This window comes from Phasianus colchicus, chromosome 12 (genome assembly GCF_987193195.1).
Source record: "Phasianus colchicus chromosome 12, bPhaCol1.hap1.1, whole genome shotgun sequence".
NCBI classification, from domain to species: domain Eukaryota; kingdom Metazoa; phylum Chordata; class Aves; order Galliformes; family Phasianidae; genus Phasianus; species Phasianus colchicus.
Genome location: NC_143447.1, coordinates 18,398,497 through 18,423,655, shown reverse-complemented (window position 1 = coordinate 18,423,655; position 25,159 = coordinate 18,398,497). Strand labels below are relative to the sequence as shown.

Below are 25,159 nucleotides of genomic sequence, written 5' to 3'. Positions count from 1 at the left end.
CTCAGGATCCTGCTGCTGCGATAGGGATCTGCTTTCTGTGAGAAGTCCAGCAGAGAGTAATACAATGCAGTTTATTATGTCAGCGGATAATAAACATACTCTGTGGCTGCTATGATAAGCAATTGCTGTACTCCACTGGAACATTAATATCAAATCTTCTGAAATTATTTAAAAGTCTGTGTCTGCATTGTAAATGGAATTGCTGGGTACTGCCCTGTTAAATTTAACGGAGCCGTAGAACAGCATGGTCTATTCAGTGTTTCTTTGGTTTGGGTTTTTTTTTTTTTTTTCCCAAGATGTCCCATTGGGAGGGTTTCTTAAGGACAGGCTGTTAGTATTAAAGGTGTGTAATGAATGTGAGCATCCTGAGAGGCTATTCTTAATCCAAATTGAGGGGAGAATTAAAGTCTACCGGTGAAGGTATTGCACCTGCGGTGGGTCTGCATTGCTCCCCTGCTCTGCCTTCCTTCCCTGCTCTTGTCTATTACTTAGACCTTGGTACCACTTTCCCTTTGGGTTTGGTGTGCTTCCCACCTTGTTCAGTGTAAGGCTTTGGGAAATGGAGCAGGAAGGACTGCTCCTGAGAAGGGAGGTGGGCTGGCACAACTCAGAGCTGAGGCAGCGCGGGCCTTGCTTTGCTCTGCTGGCCGTGCTTGAGAGTTCCTGAATGGCTGTCAACAGATGATGGAGTTTAGTGAGAAACATGTGCCTTGTAATGCTGTTACCTTTCCGGAGATGTCCTGTGACACGGCATTCTTTTGCCTTTCTGGAAATACCGGTGCTGCTTTACCAGGATGTCTCACGTAGCCCTCCTGTTTATCATGCTGACCCGGGGCATCCAGGCTGTGTCCGTGCCCTGCCTGTCAAGTTGGCGTGCCTGGCTCAGGGCAAAGCACTGAGCGAGCTCCTCAGGAGACGTGCAGCTCACTGCGGGGTGAGGGTGGGAGTGCAGGGATCAGCAGATGTTCAGGGCGACGCACAGAGGGTTGGGATGTGACAGAACCTGTCACTGTGTGGAGATAAGGCTGGTGTGCGAGATGCCGGCACTCGCCTGGGGCTGTGACGGTGGTTGGGTGGGGGATCTGGGCACACAGGCTTGCTGCTCCATCACTTCCTGCTGGGTTGGAACCCTCTGCTACAGAGCTGGGGCAGTACTGCTGCTGTTGGGCTGATCCTGCCCCTGGAGCGGGAGGATGCACGGCACAGCTGTGTGTGTGCTGAGTGCTATGCTGCACTGCTGTGTAGCAGAGCATGTTGGCAGAATGTGCACAGAAAAGGGGAAAAAAGAAATGCAGCGTCTGATCCAACAGCAGTGCCTTTGCTGGCTTGGCAAGAATTGTTTAGGTCCTTCTTCCCAATAATGATTTTGTAAACATAGCACTGCCTATTAGCCATTTAAATTACTGCCATTAATGGCAATTGTTGTGATGGAAAGAGAAGTGCCTGGAAGCTGGGGTGCAACTGACCCTTCCTGCTTCCCCTTCCTCCCCCCCAGGCTCTCTAGCCAGCTGTTTGTGTCAGTGCTGGTTGCAGCTTTTGACGGAGAAATCAAAATATTGATCAACACCCTTGAGCTCAGTTTCTCCTGGGTCACAGTGAATACAACTCTTCTTTCTTTTCCATTTTACTCTTTCTCCGCACTGAAAACAAAGAACTTTTCCTGGAGGAGATGAGTCCCCCAAGTCAAATGTCATCTGTCTGAAGAGCGCCTTCAGAAGCAGATTCCCTGTCTGCAAGCTTTCCTCGAGAGTGTGCTGCTGGAAATCTGGCGGGCAGCAATACCTCAAGTGCTATTGTGGGCTTTTCTTTATTTGCAAAGCGGGGAGAGGAGGAAGTTTCTCCCAGCTGCTGCCAGAGAATCGTTTCCCGTTTCCTTACTGCCTGTGGCAGCTGCCAGGATTCACTGTTTAGCAGCAGAGGGAGTTAAGTGTGGGGTAAAAGGCTTCAGCAACTCTTGAGCACAAGGGCAGGAGTCTCAGCCATCAGTCTGCACTTCTCTTTTAATACCATGGGACATGTCTGTAGCTTTAAGGCTAGTGAAGTCCAGCTGCCTTGCTCTTCTGCAGGCAGTGGGGAGTCAGGGTGTGTTGCTGGTGCTCAAGCAAGGGCATCTCCTTAAGAGCATCACTCTTCTGACTCTTTGTTTTGTTAGAAGTGGGTGCTCACCTGTCACAGCCCTCGGTAAGCTACTTGGTGTCCTTGTTCAGCAGCATGCAGGCTGCGTGCAGTGAGCTGTGCTTTATCAGTGGTTATGAAGGCATGTGCTGGTGTGCAAGCCTGCCTGTGTGTGCTGATCGAGTTCCCTGTTAACCTGTGCTTCGCTAAGCTGCATGCATGCGGGTGGGTCTCACCCGCTTGCCATCCTGCAGCTGATGGCAGTGCAGGGAACAGCCTGGCTTTTCCCAGCAGCTCGGTGTTTGCTGAGCAGAGTGGATTTTTGTGCCTCTTCACTTCAGAGCCTGGCTTTGTGATTCCGCCCCAGTGAGTTCTGACGACACCTGCTGCCTCAGCTCGGCCACACAGCTGGGTAGGAGTTATGCAGAGGGAAAGGTGCAGAGATCTCAGCTCTTGAGAGCTGCTTTGGTGAGCAGGCAGCCTGTCGCTGATGCACACTCGTGGTTTTGCGGGAGACTCTTGCTTGCAGGAAACTTGGAGATGGGGCTCATCGTGCAGCTTCCATATAGCTTCTAAACAGAAATGCTGCTGTCACTGCTGGGATCACAGCCTGTAGTTTGTCATTCCAGTTTCGCCAGCATAGAGAAACACTCAGTCCTACGGCAGCTTTCACCAAATAACATCTCTGCCATGGCCTCCGTCAGCGCTTTGGTGCAGATGGAGCACTGGAGCTTCACCCTCTCTCTTGGCCACGTCACCTACGCATCGCAGCGGCTGCTTTCTGGCGTCAGTCTCCTGCTGCAGCTTGGCTGTCTGCTTGAAGCAGCCGTGGTGCATCACAAGCAGGAAAACACTGGTGAGACCTTGCTGCCTGTGGGTAGCAGGCGTTGGTTCCCTGCTGCGTGCCAAACTTCAGTGTGGCTCCTGCATGGAGCCAGGAGCCGGACCCAAACGTGTGTGCATGGTATGTGCAGGCCTGTAAATTAAAATTCCTCTGGACTAATTACTTGTTTGCATGTTTTAAAGTTTATGGTTTAAGAAAACAAAAAAATGTTGCCCTTGTAGGGAATAATTTTTCTCACCAGAAACTTGTTAGACTGGAAATTTCACAGTATTAATTTTTATGGTGTTCTCTAAGCTGAACTAATTAGGTATTTTGGAAGGGGGAAGACAAGGGTGTGGATGTGCAGTTTTTATGTAGATTTCATTAGAAATGTGACTGGGATTATCCCGCTAGCTATCCCAGCGGTATGCGTAAGGTCTGTGCTGGAAAACACAAGTGATTATAGGCTGGTGCCTCACGAATAATCCTTGGCTAATATGGGATGGGCGCAATTAATGTTAATCCCTGCTCAGCAGTAGTAAAAGTTGGATAAAGTCAAAGAGATTTTGCGCGGCTGTTAGAGGCCTGAACGTGAGAGGCTCTTTGGAGGGGCACCACCCTCATCCTTATCTTCCTTAAGAAGGGGAAGGCGCCATTCAAAGTGCCCCGAAGTTGCTTGCTTCTGAAGAAGAGGGTTTCTCCTCTGTTGATGCTGTGTGCTGAGGCACACGGGGCCTCGTTAGGAGAGAAAGAGCAGTGATTAGTCTAGATTAATGGAAATAAATCTGTTTTTACTAGCAGATGAGGTTGTGTTCCTTGGTCCACAGCAACCTCCAGCAGTTTGGGGTGCAGGGGCAGAACCTCTCTGCTCTGCGGGAAAAAAGTGGGTAATTTGGGCTCTGTCTAAAGGTACGTCTCAGTTTTTGTAAGTCGAATAAGCACAGGTGCAGGGACAGAGGAAGAATTATCACCTTGGATGGATGCTGTGGATGTGGGGGGACCCCAGAGTGGAATGGGAGTCCCCAGCATTGTACTGTGCTCCACCTGGAGCTGAAAGCATGTCTTATGTGCTTGCAAACAGAGCCAGTTCCTTCAGTGCTTTGTCCTCAAACTGTCAGGCTTCAACTGGCTGCAGCTTTGGAAAAAGTGGAGATTTACATGCTCTGAAAAGAAGCTTGTGCTGACAGCGGGTAAATGTGTTGTTGATGTTGGAGAGGTAAATAGCAAAGTAAGTGTGAGGGGTTTTGGAACAGGCTGTGAAATTTGGTTTCCTCCTCTTGTTAAGATAGAAGTTTAAATTTGGAACAGGAGGGGATGTGTCGTCCCCCCCCCACCCCACCCCCAATCTGACCCTTGGTTCTAGCAGTCCTCAGGAGGTGCTCCTCACTGCCTCTCCAGGTGCACCCCAGCAGCTGAGGACATGAGCAGCCTATCTGTCCCTCCTTGCGTGGTCCCTGAGCTCTACGGGCTCGTGTTGTTCTCAATCATAACTGACTTTCCAAGTCACAGTTGAAGATTATCTTTTAGAGCTGATCTATGTGAGAAGCTGTGCCAAGGGGATGCCAAGTCCTGCAGCAGTCAAGTCCTTGGGTAGGTTATGGCGTTGTCCCTTTGTGGACATTCCAACGACTTAACAGTTCAGCACCTCACGTTTTATAATTTATGTCTCCTCAAGCCTTCACTTTATCTGCTAGTGTCCACATAGGGTTGGTTGTCTAGCTGTACTGATAACATGCCTTTGTTGGTTAAGAGATAACTAGAAGGAGGGGAGTGCAGCTAGATAAGGCCAGGCTTGGTCTGCACGTGGGAATGGAGCCCATGTCACAGAGTGCAGCTGCAGCCAGGCTAGGAAGCACAGACCGACTGTGAGCTCCCGGAGGCCGTTCCCGGATGGTGATGGAGCTGCAGCATTGAGCCCTCTGCTTGCTCTGCCTGCTCTGCAGAAGGAAGGAGAGCCCTGCCATGTTCCTCTGTGTTCCCATGCAGTGTGGCTGGTGCACATGCTGAGGCCCCTGTGTCTTCCTGAAGAGGTGAAGCCTCTTGGGGTGATACAGTCTTGAAGCCATCTACAGTGAGCTATTAAAGCATACTTCCATTAGTTTTCTTTGTTGCTGTTCTGAATTGTCTTCTCTTCCCCTGTGTGCTGGCTCATTATTTCTCGTTAATTCCTGATTTAAGCAATTACCTGGGAAATGCAGGAGAGCTGGCAGGAGTTTCAGGAGCCTGACTTCTCTTTTTGGGGTAGGTGATTTTCTAACTGCAGCACATGAGAGGTGCAGCTCCTTAAGACAGCAACTCCTGGGGCTCTGGGACAGGTGGGCTGTGGGGGGGGAGCAGAGAATGGGGCTGAATGTGCGCACTTCTCAGTACTTGCTAGAGCTGAGACTGGAGCTGTTTGTGATAGGAGTGTTGTATGTGCCCTGCTATAGCCCTGCACACCCTGTCCAGAACAAAGACTCCAGGTTGAACCCCAGCCTGTCAAGACACTGTGAGCAAAAATGCTCCAACAAAAGCATTCAATCAATAATTTTAAATACATCCTGGGGTCTTTGCTGTGAAAGTTTTAAGCTCAGTTTGAGGAATGAATGTGCATTGGGGTGTGTGTCATAGCAGCACCACCCCAGCAAAAGGGTTCTTTGCTCTTTCTCTTGGCAGGTGGTTTTTTAGGTAAGAGTAGAGATGCGATGTGCCACCTTTTTGCATGGAACACAGCAAGATAAAAGGGCTGTCACTGATTAAAACATCAGTTTGTCGTCTTGTAGCTTGTGTTTTACTGGCAAATGTGTCATGCCATTGGTTTCTTTGTGTGAATGCTGCTCTTTCTAAGGTTTGTATTTGCACGTGGACTTCTTAGCTACGAGTGGCCTCGAAGCCAGACCAGGCTGTTGGGCTCATGGCTCTGCAGTCAGAGCTCAGGCTGTTAGTGGAGCAGGTAAAGCCCATTCTTCATATCCCTGCTTTATTTTCAGGTGAACTGCAGAATCTCATTACCGACAGCAATGGCAGGGCTTTGAAGATTTCAGCCTAATTACCTTATTTGTGCTGTGAGTAGCAGTGAAATCCGTGTGCTGTCAGGGAGAGTTAGCTGCTGTGCTGGGGTGGGAGAAAAGGGCCCCAGGGAAGGGCTGGTGCATGAATGGTGTTCTCTGGTTGTGTGGGGTTCCCTGCAGGAGCACATGGGCTGAGACCCATCTGTGGCCATAAAGCTGATAGCTGTCCAGGCAGGAAGCTCTCAGTGCATAACTTTGGCAGCCCAGGTGTGGAGGGCTTTGAGATTTTCCCTTCTTTCTTTTTAGGAGTATGCAGAACAGGCCTGTAATCTGAGGCTTAGATGGGGCAAGTTTCAGTGATGTGTGTGCGAGGGCTGTGAGAGCCATGTGTTTGCACAGCACCTCTGGGGTTCTGATGGAGACGTATCTCCATTTATGGTCAAATCCGAGGAATTTTCTGATATTTGAATGAAATGGGGGTCAAAGTTCTATTAATACGACAGCTATTCATGTTCTAAAGCCTTAGCAGCATTGTCACATCTCTTGTGGAGGCAAGGAGCTCTGAGATATATACAGTCTAAATAACACTAAACCGTGTAGCAAGAAGGGAGAGGAGGGCAGGAATGTAATCCTTGATCAGCAGCTGAAGGCAGAGGGATGAGAAAGATCTTTGATGATTAAGATCTTTGATCTTTCAGATAAAGCAAAACACAGAAACATTAGATGTGCTCAACCCTAACACAGTTTCTTGGATCTTCTTTCGGTCAGTGTCTCTGTGCTGCCCTTAATTATGTTGTATGAGTTCAGAGCACTCTTCCAAGCTGGCAAGTAAGCTGGCACAAGAGCTCAGCGAAGGGCAGGTTGCCCCGTGTGCCCTCTGCATGGCCCAGGCTCTGACTGAGTCCTGCTGCTGTTGCTTTGTAGCTGAAGTCTTCCAGCCTCTGCAAGGCCATTGCTTCCTCCTGGTAACGCTCCCCATGGTTTGTGTATCCACTGAGTGAAGTGAGTGCATGAAGTCAAATAACTCTTGCAGGGTTTGAGCATCGCTTTCCTTTTCTGAAGCTCCAGGCAGCAGCTGGGAGAAAGTTGGTTTGGAAAACAAAGCTGTTAGGAACTGTTTGTTTAGACACAAGGCAAAATGAAAGTGGAAAACATAATCTGTCAGTTCCCTTCAGCCTCCCACCTTATTTTTGTTTAAAATATCCTCATGCAACTTAGTTTCAGTAAGCAAGAGATGTTTCCTATAAGCTGGTGTTTACTAGTTTGGGAATGGGATGCAATAAAGAACAGAAATCCCTGTGTATGCCAGTGTTTTCAGACTGTATCAAGAGTGTATAATTTTATAGACCTTTCAAGAGATTTCCTTAAGTAAACAGTGAGGAACTGTTAAGTTATAGCCATGTAAAACAACAATGTAACAGTCTCATTGCTGGTACTAATGGCTTTTTTATCCTGTGGGTAGGAGTGGTTTGGGCTGCTGGCAGATAACAAACCTTTCCTGAGATGGTTTTGCAACTCATTTGGAGGAGCAGCCAGTTTTAGATCCTTGAGCAACTTCTTTCCCTCCTAATGAGGGAGATAAGGACTGTGTGGGTGCTCTCACTCCAGTTCTTCCAGGATCGTGCAGGGCTGAGCAGCTTTCAGAAGAGCACAGTACAGTTTCTCTGCAGGCTGAGAGCCACTGAAGTCTTTGGAGATTCAGGCTTGCAGGCCATCCACACTACAGCCGCTGCAAACCATGCACGACCAGCGTTACTCCTTGCTTATTGTGTGCTGTCTGAATCATAAGCTTTTCATCCGGAGCAGGTTTTTGATCTACAATTCTTTGGAACAGGAGGATGTTCAGCTGCTCCCAGCCCAGCCTGCAGCCTGTCAGAGCTGCTCTGTCGTACTAAATCAGAAAGGTCATTGTCATTTCCCTCAGGGGCAGGGGGAAGGGCTTCAGGTGCAGCAGGAGGCTGGTGTGGAACTCAGTGGCACTCTGCGTGGGGCACTTCATCGCTGCAGTACCAGGAGGCTCAGGAGGAGGATGTGTGGTCTCAGCCTGAGCTCCTCTGCTCCTGCTGCCAGCAGGGAGGCTGGGTGCCACCTTGGACAGGAGCCTGCATGGTGCCTTGGCCCTCTTCCAGCCCCAAGTCACTGCAGTGACCTCTGTTGAGATGTGTGTGTTGAAAGGGACTGGTCGCTTGCATTTCTTGGATTCTTTTTCCTGATTCTCAATTTTAAATGGCATTCTGGGCTCGTTTCTGGCTGCCATACACATGTGCATGCTGGCAAACTTTGCACCAACTCATTTGGGCTCATGAAAGAAATTGTCTGTGCAAGAAGAGCTGTGGCTTGTAATGAAATAGCTTTGCAGTGACACAGTTTCGGTGTTGCAGTATGTCAGCGCTGGCTTTCAGGTTGTTCCAGGGCTAAAAATACAGCCCATTAAGGCTTCTGCCATGGGATGTAGCCATGTTTTATTTTATTCCTTATGTTCTTATTGCTAACTGATTTTAAGTGAGGCTGCATTTGGAGACCTACCTTACAAGATCACCTCAACTGAAGTGTAAATCATTGTTTCCCAATAAGTGGAGAAGAGTGAAGTACTTGTGTTGGAGGTGGTAAGAGGCAGAACTGCTTGCCAGAGGGCTGGGAGGCTGCACTGCTGGCACTGCCTGAGCACAGCCGCTGGACCAGGCTTTTCTCTGCCCCCAGGTGCCAAAAACTTCAGAATTACATTGCAGAGATTATCACTGGGGGTTTTACCACCTAGTTCATTTGAAACTGGATGCGCCTGAGACGCATTGAACAAATGGACAGTGGCCTCCCTTCTCCCTGGGGACAGCTTTTACATGGATGGGAAGCTACAGATGGGGCCCAAGGCAGAAATGCAAATAGGCAGGGCTGTGATATGAAGCATTTGGCAGCATTGCGGGCTTAAAAGCTCCCTCCCCACGGCTGCTTGATCCTGCTCTCTGGGTTGTGCTGACACAGCTGGTTGTGGGTTGCACTGTGAACTGTGTGAGCGGAGCTTTGGCCTCAAAACGAAGGGATTAGTGCCTGTGCTGCTGGCACTGCGAAGCTGGCCCGGCCCAGTCCATCCCAGCGCTGCCTGTAAGAGGCTCTCAGAGGTGTGCTCACTTCCCAACACCCACCATGTTTACAGCTTTGCAGAAGAGCACTGTTGTAAGCACAAGTAGCTAATGAGTTTTTATAACCTTCTTTTCTTTGCTTTTGAAGACTCAAGTTCTGGTTCCGTGTGGGGTCAGTGCGTAACTCACGTTACGCAGGGAGAGTTGGGGCAGCTTTGGTTTCAGCCCAGCTCTGGTCCCTGAGCTGTTTGGCTCTTTCCTGACACGAGGCAATCACTGTCAGTGCTGCCTTGGCCCCGGTGCTGCTAACAAAACAAGTTGTGGGGGCAGATCTCCCACATTCATGAGCTCAGCGGTGGTTGACTGCTTTTTGTAGATGAAAAGGTCAGGTCTGTTGCCGGGGTTATGCAGAAAGGTTTGTTCTGGAACAGCCTGCTCCCGATCAGCTCCCGTCTGCTGAGCTGCCGAGCACTCATCTAAGCAGTGCTTTTCCTGCGTTTTCCTCATGGGTGAGTGCTGCAGAGCTGTTAGCTGCTTGTGCTCACCCTTGCTACTGCTTCTGTTGAACCTCGATAACTGCAAGCATCTCCTTCCAGACTCACAGGGCTCGTGGTTACCCATGTGTCCCCCAGCACCCATTCCCCACCTCCCTCGGGGTCACGGTCCCACCTCGAGGGCAAATCTGGCTCTTTCAGAGGGTGGCTGTCCTCTGTTGCCAGGATCGCAGCAGTGGCTATGGATGTGAGTTTATTTTGGGGGGTAAATACATTCCTTTAAGGCTGGAAAGTGCTGAGTTCAGATAAATGACATGGGCCAACTTACAGTGCCCCGGTTTTGAGCCTGTCCCACTTGGAGTTTGGTTTTAATTGTAAGTTTTAACAAATGGAATCCATTGAAAACATTCTCAGTGTAACACTCTGTTGTTTTTTTTTCTTCAGAAGTCATTATCTGTCTTCAAGAAACAATATTTTAATTGAAGGCATGATAAAAGCAGAGCAGCGGTGGTTGTTTTAAAGCTTAATTTATTAAACAGCTTTTTTTTTAATACAAAAAAAAATCTGTAAAGAAAAAAAAGCTATTGCAGTTTTAAAGTGTCAAAAACAAAACTTACAACTTTGAAGTCTTAAAATACTTTGGGAAATGCTGAATGTTTTTGACTGGTTATATGGAACAGCTGAACTGACTTAACTGGAACAAAATTAGAGGAACAAAGAGGCTTTGTTTGCAGAGTGTATTCTTTGCCCTTTGACAGTGCTGTCTGGCTCACACTCCGAGGTACCCAGAGCTGGGTGCTGGCAGCCTCCCTGTTGGCTGGGCGTCCACAGAACTGACCTGCCAGGACAGTGCTAACGTGTGTATGAAAGGGCCAAAAAATCACAGGAAGAGTGAGGGCCAAGAGCCTCAGAGAGGTTCTTAACCTGCTGTGACTACTGTCCTCTTGGGGAGAGACCGAGTCTCTTGTTGACCATCTCCTGCCCGCTTCCATGTGTTTGAGGGTACCAGGGCTCACGGGGCTTTTCCTGGCTGGCCATGTTCTCAGCGTGATCTCAGACACTGACCTTCCCTGAAGATGCCCCACATCTCCTAATGAACTCTTCCCAGTGTGAGATGCTCACACGCTTTTGTTCCTCTGCAGGGCTCCTTGGAGGCTGTCTGCATGCAAACAGGCCTTCTGTGTAGTCTGTCCTCTGCTGGGGAAGGGTATGCAGCAGGTGGAGATGAGCAGCTGAGAGGTGGGGCTCTTTGTATCCATGCAAATACCCAGTGTAGGACAGAAGCGGGCCAAAGCGGGCCCAGAGGTGGGGGCTGCAAGGAGAGCAGCTTTGAAATCGTTCTCTGGGAGGCAGCATCATGTTCTGTGTGTCTCATGGGTGAGCACAGATGCTGCTTCTGCTTTTGTTCTGAACTTCTCTAGGGCCAAGTCCTCCATCCTCAGTCCGGAGGAATTTTGCTGCTGGTTTCAATGCACCAGAGTAGGAGCTTTGAGGGTCTGCTGCTGAAATGATGTGAGCTGTCTGCTCTTCCAGAGCTGCCCAGCTTGCAGAGGAGGCAGGCTGCAAAACAGTACTGCAGGTGTCCTGTGTACTCCTGAGGCTGTCCTGAGAGCACTTCTCTGGATTTGGAGCTGCTCCTGATCTCAGTGCATTGGAGAGAGCTTGTTTCTCTTTCCTTGTCTCCTGAGAGTGATGGGAAGGTGTCAGAGGATGGGAAGCCCTGCTAAAAGCGCTCACAGAGCTGTGTCCTGGTAACAGCACTGGAATCTTCTTCTTCATCCTGCAGCATGCCAAGCCTGAAGGTCTTGGAGCAGAGGTGGGACTGCAAATAGGGACAGCCCTGTGAAGCGCTTGAATTAATATGACAAAGGCAGAGAGCTCTCAGGGGCTGATTGGCATTCACTGCAGCAGACAGCTGGTGTGGTTAGAGACGTGGTTGCTCAGAACTGTCTGCCAGTTCCTGTGGAAGAGGGTACTAGCTTGATAGCACGGCTAACAAGCAAATGCATGTCTACCATTTCCATCACTGCTCCAAATGAGACACAAACCTCTGTTCATCAGCATTCGTGTCCTTTTGACCTACAGGTACCGAGTTAGCTGCAGCCCAGCTCTCCCTGAGCAGATGCGTGCTGAATTCAGTTGCTTGGTTAGGAATAAGCATCAGTGAGATGTCAGAGAGGCTAGTCTCATTACTAGATCTCATTAATTCTGTGGAATACCCTGTAGAGAATATGTTAATATTCTTATTCTGTTGACATATATTAACATATATAATAGTTGTATAATTGTTACTAATAATTATAATAATAAGCTGCTTCTCCTAGGCAATCAATGGATGTGCAGAAGGCCCCATAGGCACTTTTAAATCCCAGCTGATGGACAGAGAGGTGCTGGTGTGTGTGCAGTGTGGTGAGAAGTGCCAGCTTCTGCCAGTGGGCAGTGAGCTTGGGAGGGCAGATTTCCCAGGTAAGGTCGAGTGTGCTCATCTGTGCTGGCTGGCTGGGTCAGGAAGGTCCAATGCTTTTAGCTGGAAATTACTGTTCCCTACCCTGGCATTAGCTGCCATTCAGCAAAAGCACAGTAATTTGATGAGTGCTCTCTCCTGTTCCATTGCAGCAGTGTAGAAGTAAAGCAATGTTGCTTAAGTCATTTTCAGCCTAAAGCATCAGTTTGGAGAAGCCATTCTGCTTTGCCTTGCAGAGAGGTCACTGGCAGTGGTAGCCTCATCTGGGGCTGTCCTTTCTTAAACTGCTCTGCCTTGAGGCTTTTCAAACAGCAAACCTAAGCAAGACATGAACTCTTACTTGCAGACAGTGTCTTTGGCTATGTAGTTGCTACTCTACTACAGTAAAACCTGCTGTTTGTTGTATCAGAAAATCACGGGGTCCTGTTTTTCAGATCACTAGAGATTTCTCAGGCACGTGGAGCTTGATAGGTTCTGTATTAAAATGTGTGCTTATGTTTTCTTAAATACAAGAACTGCAAACAAGCGTGTGGAGCCCTGTGGGCTGCATTACAGAGCCTGGCTCAGAGGGAAGAGCTCTGTACTTGTTGGAACATACCCTGTGGCATATCAGAAGGCCAGATGCAGGGTGACAAATCAGCGTGGTTATGGCAAAGAAATAACATTCAGAATTGTCCAAAGATTAACTTTTCAGGCCAGCTTTTACAGATGCAAATTGTCAACCACCATGTTGCAATAAAGAGTGAAAATAACTAAATATGAAATGCTGACTCGTAAAGGGGGATCGTTGAAAGTGCTTTGTGTTGCAAGAATTCATGAAATTGGTTTTGAAATGTTCTGCTGCACTTACCTTACAGAGGGAACAGCTCTGCCAGCTGCCAGGTGCTCCCAGCACTGCATTGCCCTGGAGATGTGTGGGGTTCAGTGTGTGCTGGAACATCCTGTCTTTCTCAGTCCTGCTCAGAATTGTTTCCAGCAGTGCTGCCTTCCTCTTTAATTAAAAAAATAAGTTCTCAACGCTTGGTCCAGTGCACGTATAAAATCCTGAAGGTTTGTTTTCTGTCTTCAACTCCCCTGCAGCAGAGTGCTCTCTAGAACATCCCTTAGGTTTCCTGGGTTTGTCAGAGCAGCAAATGTCTCTCATTAAAATTGTAATATACAATACAAAGATCATCTTTCTTCCTTCATAGTGTGATCCTGCTGCTCTGTGTTGTACTTCCCTTGTATCTGGTGCCCAGTGGTGCAGCTCCTTTATCCTTTTTGAATGACTTTCTGGTGCTTCCATGGTTACCCTTACCTGTTGTTTTGTATTTTTTGGTGTTCTTTTTTTTTTTTGGGGGGGGGGGAGTTGTAAATAGTCTGCATTAAGCTCATGTGCTCTTTGCAGCAAGTATCTTGGGCTTGCTTTTCATTTTTTGTGAAGCATCCAATGCACTTTTGCCTTGATCCTGGAGTGAGACCACCCCAAACAAAGTAATACAGCCAGCTGTCCATGTCCTGCTACAGCTGAGAGGTTCTGATTTCCCTACTTTTTGCCAAGACCCAGCTGGGCCAGGTCCGACAGGTGAATTTGGGCACCACACAGCTTCCCCACACGTTGGGTTTCAGCTTCAATCTTTGCATCCTCTTCCCTTGGTCTAAATAGAACCCACTGTAACAGATGCAGCGGGGCCAGCTGCGGTGCCTTGGCAGGTACCAAACACAGGGCAGCAAACCCTCCAGCTAATCCGTCCAGGCTATGAAGTCATAAGAATCTTGTTAATTTTTAAAAAGCCCTCGATGCCCACTAATCCAAATCAATTTTCATTTCTTTCATAAAGTCGTGCTTTCATTTAGGCTTCAGCTAAGAATTACAGCTAATTTGTTCGATTTTATAACGGTATAATTGAAAAAGTGATTTTAATGTCCTGGCAACCAGATTCCCTTTCTTTGGTTGTTAATGAAAGAATCCATTAAGTTTAAATGATTTGGGCATGGATTCAAGTAGAATCGCCTGAATATTCTGGGGGAGTGTTTCTGACCATCTGCTGCTCTGTCATTGGCGTTTGTGTTGTAAATGGGGCTGCGAGGAGGACTTCACAGGTCCTGTTCCAACCATTAACCGTAAAATATTTTAATTTTCTGAGCTCAGTGCAAATAGTGGAAATGCTCAGGAGAGCTGGCTGCGCTCTGGGCCGCAGCATCCTGCGTGTGGATATCACTGCTGAGCTGTGTCCCCTCCTGCTTGGGGCCGTTTGCATCGATTGCAGCACATCCCCGTGTTGTGTCGCTCCTCTGCGCCTTCATTTCTTCACCCAAGGTTTGAAACTGAGCACAGTGCTGCTCTGTGGGGTGCTGAAGAACTGAGGGATGATGCGTTCTCTGGATGCTGTTCCATCCAGTGTGTTTTTATTTACATTGTGGATTATGTAAAATTGCTAACTGAGGAAAACAGCACAGAACCTACTCGAGTTGTAATTGTAGCCCATAGGTGAAAGAGCTTTGTGTCCTCTGTTTGATAATATTACTTTCTAGTTGATGTTCTCAAGAGGCATTACTGCAGATTGTATCGTGCTGCATGTTTTTAGCTTTCATTGAAGGATGAAAGTATGACCTAAAAATATGCTTGACTTAAATAGTTCAAGTGCAGAAATAGATAACATTGTAACAGGAGATCCTTTCAGACTCTCCTGTGATGTTTGCAGATCAAACGTGTGCGTGGAATAAAAACAGGAACTTCTGCCTCGAACAAAAGCAACGTGAGTGGATTTCCTTTCGAACGTCGGTGAAAAAATGCCGCAAGTGTTTAAATGTTGTCCAGGAAATCATGCAAATCCCAGGCAGTCATTTTAGCTTGATGGAGCCCTTTAAAATGGCAAATCTCAGGCTTATTCAGCTTGGCCTGCTGCTCAGCAGCAAAATTACAGTTACCTCGGCAAATGGGCCCTATAATGTTAACACCAGCGGATAACAAAAATAGCATTTAATAACTTTCATTACAGTTAGTGTTTCTAGGGCTTTGGGGCTTTGCTCTTTCCAATCATTTACATAATTTGCAGGTACAGGCTGCTGTGCCAGACTGCCCATCTGATTCTCCCTCTGATCAGAGCATATTAATGCACTTGTTTGATGGTCTGTTACCAATAATTACCTTGGATTGCATTAGGAGCATTTCCAACATTGCAGCTGGTCTGTATTTTTCGCTAAGTATATTTCAGGGCCCAATTACAGGACTCTGATGTGTTATTGTTCCAGTGTGTTTGTTCAAGCTTGTAATTTTAATATGCCTCTACGCTATAAATGTATGTATGCGAACCCAAAGCTCTGTCCTGAGCTCACCACGCATCCCACGCTTGCAGCAGCTTCTGCAGAGGTCATCTCAGCTCTGTCTCATTGGCTTATGAAAAGAGGAGGATGACAGCTTGAAGGTAGAGGCTTCTGCAGAGCCCACTTTGGACTTCAGCTGCTGTTTCAAAAGCCTTCCTGGGATCAGAGAGAAGGAAATGGAAAGGCTTCACCTTCGTGTAAGAGTCAGGCACTCTAGCATTATGATTGCTATTGACAGTTCAACACAATGAATAAATTATTAGTGCTATTGATTTGCTTAATCTTTTTGAACTATCTGTTTGCAGGGAATAACACACATCTTGTTGAACCCACGCTCAGCTGAGAGCTGGTTTTGTGTTCATCCCTACTGGTCGTTGCAATCTGTAGATGCTTTGGCCAGCCTGATCTTGCACAGAAGCATGAGAGCGTCTGGTCCTTCCTAGAAACTGGTTCTGCCCTGCAGTGGTTGGACTCTAAGGCCACCTTGGAGTCAGCAGGGTGACAATCCACTGCAGGCCAGTGGCTGTGGTCCCGGGTGGCTGAAAGGAGCAGCTGCAGCTGGCTTCAGCAATTGGAGCATCAGAAGCATCGTTAAAACACTTAGATGGAAACCTTTTCAGCTGCTTTATTTCTTTGATGCCTGGTATGTGATATTTATACACACAATATTCATTTACCAGGGGCTTCAGCAGCCTTTGCTTTTATCTAAGTGAGTCTAGTCATTAACCTATTTACCTTAATTACAGCTTTAGATAAAATCAGGCTTTTCAGATACAGCCTGTAAGCAGCAATGTGACATCGCATTTGTTTCAGATAGTGTTGTTGTTTTTCATGCCATCCCTTCTGCTCTCTTGTTTTTAAGCAGGAATATGAACAGAACAAAGCCAAGGGGCTCTTGCCCAGCACGGTTCTTTAGGGAGAACTGCATTTAGAGCATGCTACAACAAATCGATGAATTATGATTAATTTAACTTTTAAATGGAAGGGCTTTGTATACATGTGAAAATATAATAATGGACTGCTGTGAAGTGGATGGGTTAGGATCGATGTCCCAAAGCCACCAAGCCTCGTAAAGAACCGTTAGATGCAAAGATGTCTATAATTAAGTGAAGTGGAGCTGTAGGAAGGGGGTGTTGTTGCTGTTCCCCTGCCCCCGTGATGTTGCATGCAGGCTGCTCGCAGTGCTGGGCTGCTGGGAAAGGCTGTAGTGCCGTCCATGACAGGAAATGGACTGAGAGCCCCTCGTGCTGCCTGGGTGAGTGTTCGCTCTGCAGTGGGAATGCACTGAAGCACAGTTGCTCTCTGAGTTAGTGTGAAATTAAAGTCTTTCTGTGGCTCTAAGAGTGTCTGAAGAGCATCAGCAGAAGGTGAGGTTGCAGCAGAACAATAGCACGGTAGTTGACTTGCTGATAGTTAGGAAAGCCCTTTGTTAAGTAATAACTGAACTCTTTCTTTGGTGCTGTTCACTCCCACTTGAATGAGATTAATTGCATTGTTGAGTTCCACAAGCTCAGCATCCAAAATAAATACATAAGTTAAGAGGGGTGACAGCACAGAGGCTTAAACTGCCTCTTGAATGCCTGCCACCTCCTGCAGGATGCGGGATGTGGGGAGCAGCCCTTCTGCAGCCCCGTATCCCACAGAACACACACGATGACGAGTGCTCTGCCCGCGCTGCCTGAGCTGCTTTCCTTGCTCCTGGGAAGGTTTTCTTTGGCTGCAGCTCTGCAAGGTGCACAAGGGTTCCAAAGTGCCAGATGTGTGTGGAATAGGAAACGTGCTGGCCAGGCTCCAGCCCGTGGGACCTGCAACATAGCAGCTCCCCAGGAAAATCTCTGGCTGCCAAGAGCCAGGAGTGATGTCAGCTCTGGAAGTGTGTCAGATTCGAAACCCTTGTACTTTGCTCCCTGTGAAGTATTAATCTCCCTGTACAGCCTGTGCTGTAGCGGGTCCTGTCTGGCTTGGTGCAACTTTATTTGTTTTGGGTTAGAGGCACTGAGAGTTTTGTTTAGAGGTGCTGGAGGCTGTCAGCAGCTCTGCTTAAATGGCTTTGGCCTTAAGTTTTAGCTGTGCTGAAGATGCCTGCCCTGCACTTGAAGTGAAGATCTAAACCTTGCAATTGCCAGCCAGTCAGAGCGGTCTGGGGTAGGTTACAGAGCCAGTAGTGCCTTGGGACCCTGGGACCCACCCAGATTTGGGGCTCCTTTGGCAGTAGGTGAGGGTCTAGGTTCTGCTGCAGAACATCAGATGGCTGTGCCACTAGTAGCAGTGTTTGGTCTTGGTGCTCCAAGAGTAGGAGAGGTTCTTCTACTGAGTCAGCTGACGTAGTAGGTTCAGTGGGCAAGTGTTGGGGGTGTGTGAAGTGTTGGGGTGTCTGCTTGGATGTAGCCATAAGTGAATGTGGTGAGGTGCAGCCTGACAGTGCCTGGAACTTGGCTTGATGTCTACTGTGCCTGGCTCAGTCCTGAAGAAGACCTTGCAGGTGCTTAAACCTTCTTGGCTTCCTCTTGCTCAGCTGGTTTGTCCAACAAGATGGTATATCTCCCCCAGACACTGCCTTTCTGTCTGTCTTTGGGACAGCCTGTTGGAGTGGGGTCAGGGCTGTGGCTGTGGTGAGGGGCTGCTGGATGGAGATAAGGTTGTGGCCGTGGTGAGGAGGTGCTGTGACCAGCTAGAGAAAAGCTGTGCTGCCCAGCAGGGATGGGTTTGTCTGGTGATTTAATGGCAGAGCCATGTTTGAAGCTGGGACATCTCCAAACAAAGCTACTGGTCTCCTGTTGAACAGTAACCTTTTATTTGCTTGTGCCATGTAACAGAGCTCAAGGACACGCTTACTGCTGATAGCCAAAATTTCACCAGAACAAGCATCTCACTTGTGTAGGTCTTTCCTCCTTGCTTTGCGTGGTTAACCCCTGGGCAGGGAAATAACTGCAAATAGAAGCCAGTGGTGTGTTGTGCTGGGCTCAGACATGGAGTGCAAGCTCCCACCAGATTTATGGGCTTAGAGTACTGCACCTCTTGATGTGAAAACACTGCTCTGAGGGCCCTGCCTCTGACCAAGTAATTGCATGTCAGGGATCTGTCAAACCTCGCTGTGTAGCTAGCTCACACTTCACCTGGTTATTTACAGTTTTGTAATCACGAAAGGAGGAGAACTGATTCTTTCCCCTTTGCTCAATAGTAAGTCAGACAATTTCTGCCTCCATTTGGTGCAAAGGAAAGGAGATATAGGAGTTGTTTTTGGCTGTGCGTTGAGATGCGTGCTTTGGGAAGGAGATGTTGGCTGCTTTAACGTGGTTTGTAGCTGCCTGTGCAGGGTCTGGAATGAAGGCTGCTGCTGGCAGGGGCTGTGCCTTAAAGATTTTACAGCCTGTGTTTGTCTGCAAGGCCCTGCTTTGTGGGTGGGTTTTCTTTTTTTTTTTTTTGGGGGGGGGAGGGGGGGCGTTGCTGCTCAACAGGAGACACTGCCTTTTTTTTCACTAGGCATGGGCAGCAGAAGTGGATGGATGGGTAGTGGGAGTGAGGAAGTGATGAAATAGATTGGGAGAAAAGGACTTGTTATCTTTTGGGCTGTTTTTGTGTGTACTGTAGCCTTGGTGTTGGCAACATGGGAGAGAATAAAACACCTGGAGTCAGAGGAGAATGTGGTTTTCATGGGAGCAAACCACTTACCTTGCTGTATTGAAGGCCCTCCATTTCAGGGCATGTTAATATTTCAGTATGTTTATGTTCCTGCAGAACTGTGTGCATATAGATGCTGCATATACCTATGTGTATGTGTGTATTAGCATATATATTTATAGTCCTGAGCCACTACTGACTGCCTTGGGACAGCTCAGTGATTTGCTGGCCTTAGTGAGGCTTGGTGTGAGCTCTGCCTGTTACCTGAGACTGGTCGGACACAGACATCTCTGTTCTTTCCCACTAAATCCCCTTTCTGCTTTTGGTCCCCTTTTCCCTACTTTATCTTCCAAAGAGTTATTTTGAAATGTTCTCAGTTGTGTTAGGCAATTTCTGAGTGTTGCTCTGCATGCTGTGATGTAAAAGCCTGCTTTGAATGTAGAAGCTGTGTTGCCCTCCATAGGGGAATGTTGTACAGGGTTTCATGGCCTCAATTTGGAGATCCATGAGCTGAAAACTTGCAGTTCTGCCAGGCTTCAACGTTTGAAGCTGCATCCTGGAGTGGCCAAAGGCAACGAGCTCTCCAGCTCCATAGCACAGGTCTGCAGCTGAACCACCTGCCCTGAGCTGAGATGTGAGAAGTCTTCGTGGCTCAGCAGCCTGCCTCTGTTCTGCTGCAGCTCTCCCTTGAAGTGGCTGTGCTTGCTGCACGAGGCAGGTGGCTGTGTGGGGTGGCTTCCCTGCATTCACTCCTCCATTACCTCCAGTAGGTAAGAGGGCGAAGGTGAGCAGCAGGCTGCGTGGGGCTGTGTTTGAGCAGGGTTGTATCTATTTCTGTCACTGAATGATGAAGAATGGAGGTTGGAAAGAGTCAGCAGCTTCTGTAAGCACTCAACATTCCTGATTCCATTCGTCTTTGATCTCACTTCTACTCTCATCTGATCCTTTTCCTTGAAAGTGTTTTTATCTCATTGTCAGGCTTGCTAATTTAGGGCGGTGTTTTGAACCAGACCTCCTCCTACATTTTCAGAGCCTGGAAGGTATGTTTTGTTTAATCAAGGAGAGCTTATACAGTTCTTTGAACATCAGAATTGTAGTTGGAGCTTTTTCAATGCTACATCTGAGTCCTGGGCACTTGCTGCCCCAACCTCTGTGTGTGCCAAGGGCTTGTCTCCAAAAACCTGCAGTAGTGGGGGCTGAAGAGGCTGGGTGGCTGAGGGCAGTCTATGCTCACCTGTCAGAGCAGCCTGATGTCACAGGTTGTGAGCACCCAGGGCTTTTACTTGGCTTCTTTGTCTGGAAGCACTTATGGTGCTCCTGGGATGAAGGGCAGAGGTTTGAGCACTCATGTATCTCTCAGCACTGCATGGAGGCTGCATTGCTTGGCAGTGCTGTAGATGTGTGCAAGTAGAAACATTGATACCCTGGAGGCTAGTTGCTGCTGTTACTGAATGGGTTGTGTGGTAGGAACAGGTTTCCAGGAAAAGAGTGACTGCTGCTCTTTAAAGATCTTATGCATGTATGTGCTCACTGGGGTGAAACATTGAGGCAACCTCCTCCTGTCATTGTCCAGTGAGACTGCATTCACACAAGCAGCTCAGCACATGCACCAAATCTTAGTGCCAGAAGCAGAGAGAACACTGGTTTCTCATGGAGGCTCCCTTGCTCGTGGTGAAGCATGTGCCTTGGTGAGCACGTTCCTGGACTGTGCATTCAGCTTCAGATGTATTTCCCTCCAGTGACTGTTTCTGCTCTCTTGATGCAGCACAGGGACCTGAGCTGGGTCTGCAGCCTGGCACTGAGTTGTGTAAGTGCTTCTTTTTTCAGCTGGCATCTTGGATCCTACTGGGTTTTGACTCTGGGGAGAAGATCTGGGCAATATTCAGGGGTATAGAAACACCATCACATATTAAAAAAAGAACACCACATATTTCTTCTGCTGTGGTGCTGTCAGCTCGGACTTCAAGCAGGTTGGTTTTCAGAAGGCAGAAGCCTGAGAGGCTGATAATTGCTTCTTGCCAACCTGTGCTGGCGTAGGAAGCAGCTCCGCAGAGCTGTGCTCTATTCCTAGCTGCCAGCTGTCCCCGCACGCTGCGCCTCACTGAGAGGAGGAGTATTTTCAGCAAAATACCATTAAAATTGCAGCCTGAGGAAGGCAGAAAATAGGACAGAGATGCAGGCTGTCTTGCAGAGTGATGAGCAGGAGTGCCTGGCAAGAAGCATGAGCCACCTGATGCTCAAGATGCGTTGATGTGATGCTGCCGGCAGCGGTGGTTCAGAGGAGGTAAGGGCAAAGCGTGGAGAAGGCTGGAGCCTCCTAATGAGTACCTGTCCCTGTGTGCTTGGCTGGGCACCAAATGAGCCCCAAGTGTGGGCAGGGCAAGGCTCTTCCTTACGGGACACCCGGAGTTTCCATCTCCCTGCACGTGTAATTTTGCGTGTCATTGCCCCTAATTGCTTGCTTAACTCGCACGCTTTTAAAAGGCAGCCCTTTTATCAGCAGTAGGTAGTAGCAGGTTTAATAGAGTGTTTGAATTCCTATAAAATTAATCTGTAGCCTTCTGCGATAGGAGACGGGCAGGGAGCCATGTGGTTCATATCCAGTGTTGATAAACTTGTTATAGAGGCAGGAAACATTTCTGATTGGAGCAGTGACAAAATAATTTGGAGCAGAGCCATAAAAAGAGTGGATGGTGATGGTTTGAGTGCAGCAGAGATTGAAATTGCTGGTGTGTGGAAGCAGCGCTGCCAGCTAACATTGACTTAGTGTCTCTGGAGAACTCTAACGGCAAATGCATTTTATTAATGGCAATATTCTTTTAGGAAATGCTGAGCCTTGTTTCAGAGGTGGAGCTCTCCTATGAGTACGTGGGTTTGGAAGTGGGCCAGCTCCAGCCCTGCTCAGCTCAGCCAGCGGCCGCTCAGCGCTCTGCCTACGGCTGCAGCACACAGCTACCCAAGGGTTTGAGCTGGCTGAGAATGTGGGGCTGCCCCTCGGGCTGTCAGTTTGCAGTAAGAATATCCTTCCAAGGAGCAGGGGGGATGAAGTACTTGCTACTTACGGGCAGTTGTGGCAGGTGAAGGTGGGGTTGGGGCCTGTGCTGCATCGTCTTTGGCTTGAAGTTGTTCTGTGCTTTAACCTAGGATGGAAAAAGCAAGCGTGGATAAAAGGCTGCTGCTGGGCATGGTGGGGAGCAGCAGAGGTGGTGCAGGCTGTGCTTGCAGTCCAAAAGATGTATGATGGAGAAGTCAGGTGTTGTGGGAGGTGCTGGCTGTACTATGGGGCTGAATGTCATGTCTTATCCCTAACCACACTTGTGTGTAACTGGGATCTTATTAACCAAGCAGAGCAACTCCTGAAGAAATGCTGTCTTTTCTTTGCAGGGAGGCTGTTGGAAGGGGATTCTGTGGAGCTGAGCTGTAGTGCTGGTCCTGCAAAGGTGATATTGGAGCCAAACCAAGTCGTGGTTTTGGACTGTAACCTGGCCTCTGCTGAGCAGGTGATCAATATCACGTGGAAGAAGAATGGGTTTCCGCTAGTGGAGCAGGAACATCTGCACGTGCTTCCAAATGGATCGCTCTTCATCTCATCACAGGCTGTGGCAAAGGACAGTAAATACTCTGAGAGAGCTGATGCTGAGGGTAATTACTCCTGTGTGTCCCACAGCTCCCTAGGGGCAGTCACCAGTCAAACGGCTGCAGTCAGATTTTCAAGTAAGTGGGCCTTGTTTTTTCTGTTCTAATGTCTATGAATTGAAATTCTATTAATGGTGTCTATGTGGGATTTGGGAAAGCCCACAAATAAGCTGTGGTGTCTCTCTTGACCCAATGGTATTCTCATGTGCAACACTCCCAGGTAAGTGCCATGAACTTCAAATTAAAACCAGGATCGTACTTGCTCTCCAAAAAATGTTGTTTGCTTTTGTGGGGAAATCAGTACCTCAAAGCCGTGCATCAGCACCACTTTGTGGGAATGTGGGGGGGGTGGGGAGAAGGAGTGCTGGCTATGGAGCTCTGGCAATCCCAGCAGAGGCTGTGGTGGATATAGTTAAGAAGCATTGCTCTGAACCCGAGCACTGCCTGGTGTGAAGGGGACCGTGATGGGAAGAATTGGGAGAAAGCACCCATTGCATTCCCCGTGCATCCATCCTGGATGGTGTGTGCAGGAATGCACCTGCATTACTTGCATGGGGGCAGCTGGGAGAACCAGCCCTGTTTGGGGTGGGGCAACATGCTTTGCTGTGCTCTGTGTTCCCTGCTTGACTGTGCCGAGCTCTGTGTCCCATCCAAACCCCAGAGGCAGCAGTGGATCAGGATCTGCCATGAGTGAGCAGCGTAGTTATGCTACTGAAAGAGTTATCACTGAGAGATGGTTGTAGGGGTGGCCACTTGAGGACAGTAAATGCTGGAAGCAGGCCAGGCTGTGCTCAGATGGTCCCAGTTCTCCTTTGTACCCGCTCTCCATCACTAGCTTAGAATCAGAACAGCCTTCTAGGGGCATCTCCTGCTTTCTCTGTGTGCAATGTCTGGTGATGCTGATGGCTTTAGTGGGTCTGAATATGGTCTTGTGAAAACGATAGACTGTGAACATAGTTAAGACCTGATGAACCAAGGGAAGCCTTCAGGTCTTTCATCTACGCTGTGGGGTTCTGACAGACAGGATGTTGAATGTCTCCTCTTCAGATGTCCTTTGTTTGTGAAATCTTAGCTCTGACTTTAGCACAGCAAGTGACAGAAAAGCAGGAGCTTAATGCAACTTACCTGCTGAGAGCCCAAGCTGGTAGCCACAGTGAGCAGGGGTGGTGCCAGAGCTCCCCATGTGCTTGGTGGGGCCAGAGGAGGTAGCAGGTCCTGGATGGGACAGGTGCCCTGAATGTCGGTTTCCAAGCATGCTCTCTTAAAGTAGCACTGCTAATTTCAGGTGTGGTAAGAAGCCAATTAAGCCAAAACGGTTTTATGGTGCTTGGATGTCATTGAGCTCATCCCTATTTGGAAGTATGTGTCCAGCCCCCTGTTGTCCAACTGCATTATACACCAGGAGAGAGTAGTCTGCTTATGGCTTCCCAGATAAGGGCATCTTTGTTTATCAGCACAGCCTGAAATGCCCATAATAGAAACCTTTCTCCCCACAGAGACTGGGCTTTGGACTTGTGTTCCCAGGCAGCCTTCTGCCATCATCCCTTTCTGTGTGGGGTGTTCCCACAGGCAGAATTTACCCCATCTCGGCATGGTGCGGAGCTCAGAGCTCCAGGGGCAGCACCAGACACTGAAGGGTAGTGCTCACTGAGGCTGGGACAGACATCTGTCTGTGTGTCAAACAGTGCTGCTCCACTCCGTGTCGGGACTGATTGTGAGGCAAATGTCCCTCTATAATGGAAGAGATGAAAGAGAGCTCTTCAAGCTCTTTTTCATTTCAGTCTCAGAAAAAGACTCTAAGATCTGAGCCACTGAATCTTTGTTCAAGAATAAAATTCTTTTGTATTCAGAAATGGCTACCAAAGCTATTTTAAGTATGAGAGTGCCAATAAATGATTCCTTGACCTACCAAACAAGAGAGGTTAGAAAATAATACAAACACAATAGCACTTCTCTCTAGTGCAGACCTATGTAAATGTTGACAAATGCAGCCAGACAGCACGCCGTGAGATGCAAGCCTGAAACACGTTCCCAGTCTTGGGAAATTAGGGCTGAGATGCTTTTGAACTTGCACAGAGCTATGGTAGGTGAACGTGCAGATGATGCTGTACCACCCGTGCTACACAGAGATCACTGAGGATCTCACGAGGGTTCTTGCAAACTGGAGTCAGGGATTCTGCATACAGATATTGTCTGGGAGACTTGGAGTGGAAGAGGCATTGTGAGTCTTGGTGGTCTATTCAGCTCCTCCTTCCCCAGTCTCAGTCACCCTGAACTGGCATCGATTCCCTTTCCAGTGGGTCTCTTTGTGCTCCTGTTACGGATTTGGGTGTATTGTTTTGTGTTTCGTGAGTGAGAACAGTGAAAATGTCTCAAAAATGGGAGGCAGACATGGATTGCCTTTCCCTCCCTGTGGATTTTTCCAGAGGAGTGTTGTGGGTTCCTCCCAGAACCAAGGAATTCCGGGTGAACTTTTCAGCTCATCTCCTGCCATGGACTCGTAGGCCTCCTTAACAGCCAGCTGCACAGGGAAGGTGCTGCTATGGCAAGTGAACGCACCTGACATAACATTCACTTCTGAATGGAGAGCAGAGAGAGAATTATTAATGAAATGCCTCTCTGGCTGTGTTTTG

General features: G+C 48.3%; 1 protein-coding gene across 13 annotated transcripts in view; it reads left to right on the top strand.

Annotated features, from left to right (window-relative positions):
• Positions 1-25,159, top strand: part of IGDCC4 (immunoglobulin superfamily DCC subclass member 4) — an 88,576-nt gene that overhangs the window by 9,627 nt on the left and 53,790 nt on the right. For 8 of the 13 annotated variants that reach the window (XM_090149142.1, XM_031587840.2, XM_031587839.2 and 5 more), the window contains one exon: positions 22,275-22,604. In XM_090149142.1, the coding sequence (XP_090005268.1) occupies positions 22,275-22,604 (330 nt within the window). Of the gene's footprint in view, positions 1-9,131; positions 9,515-10,641; positions 10,739-14,752; positions 15,467-15,574; positions 15,913-22,274; positions 22,605-25,159 lie in introns of those variants that run through there. The other 5 variants (XM_090149143.1, XM_090149147.1, XM_090149149.1 and 2 more) reach the window with 5 other exon arrangements.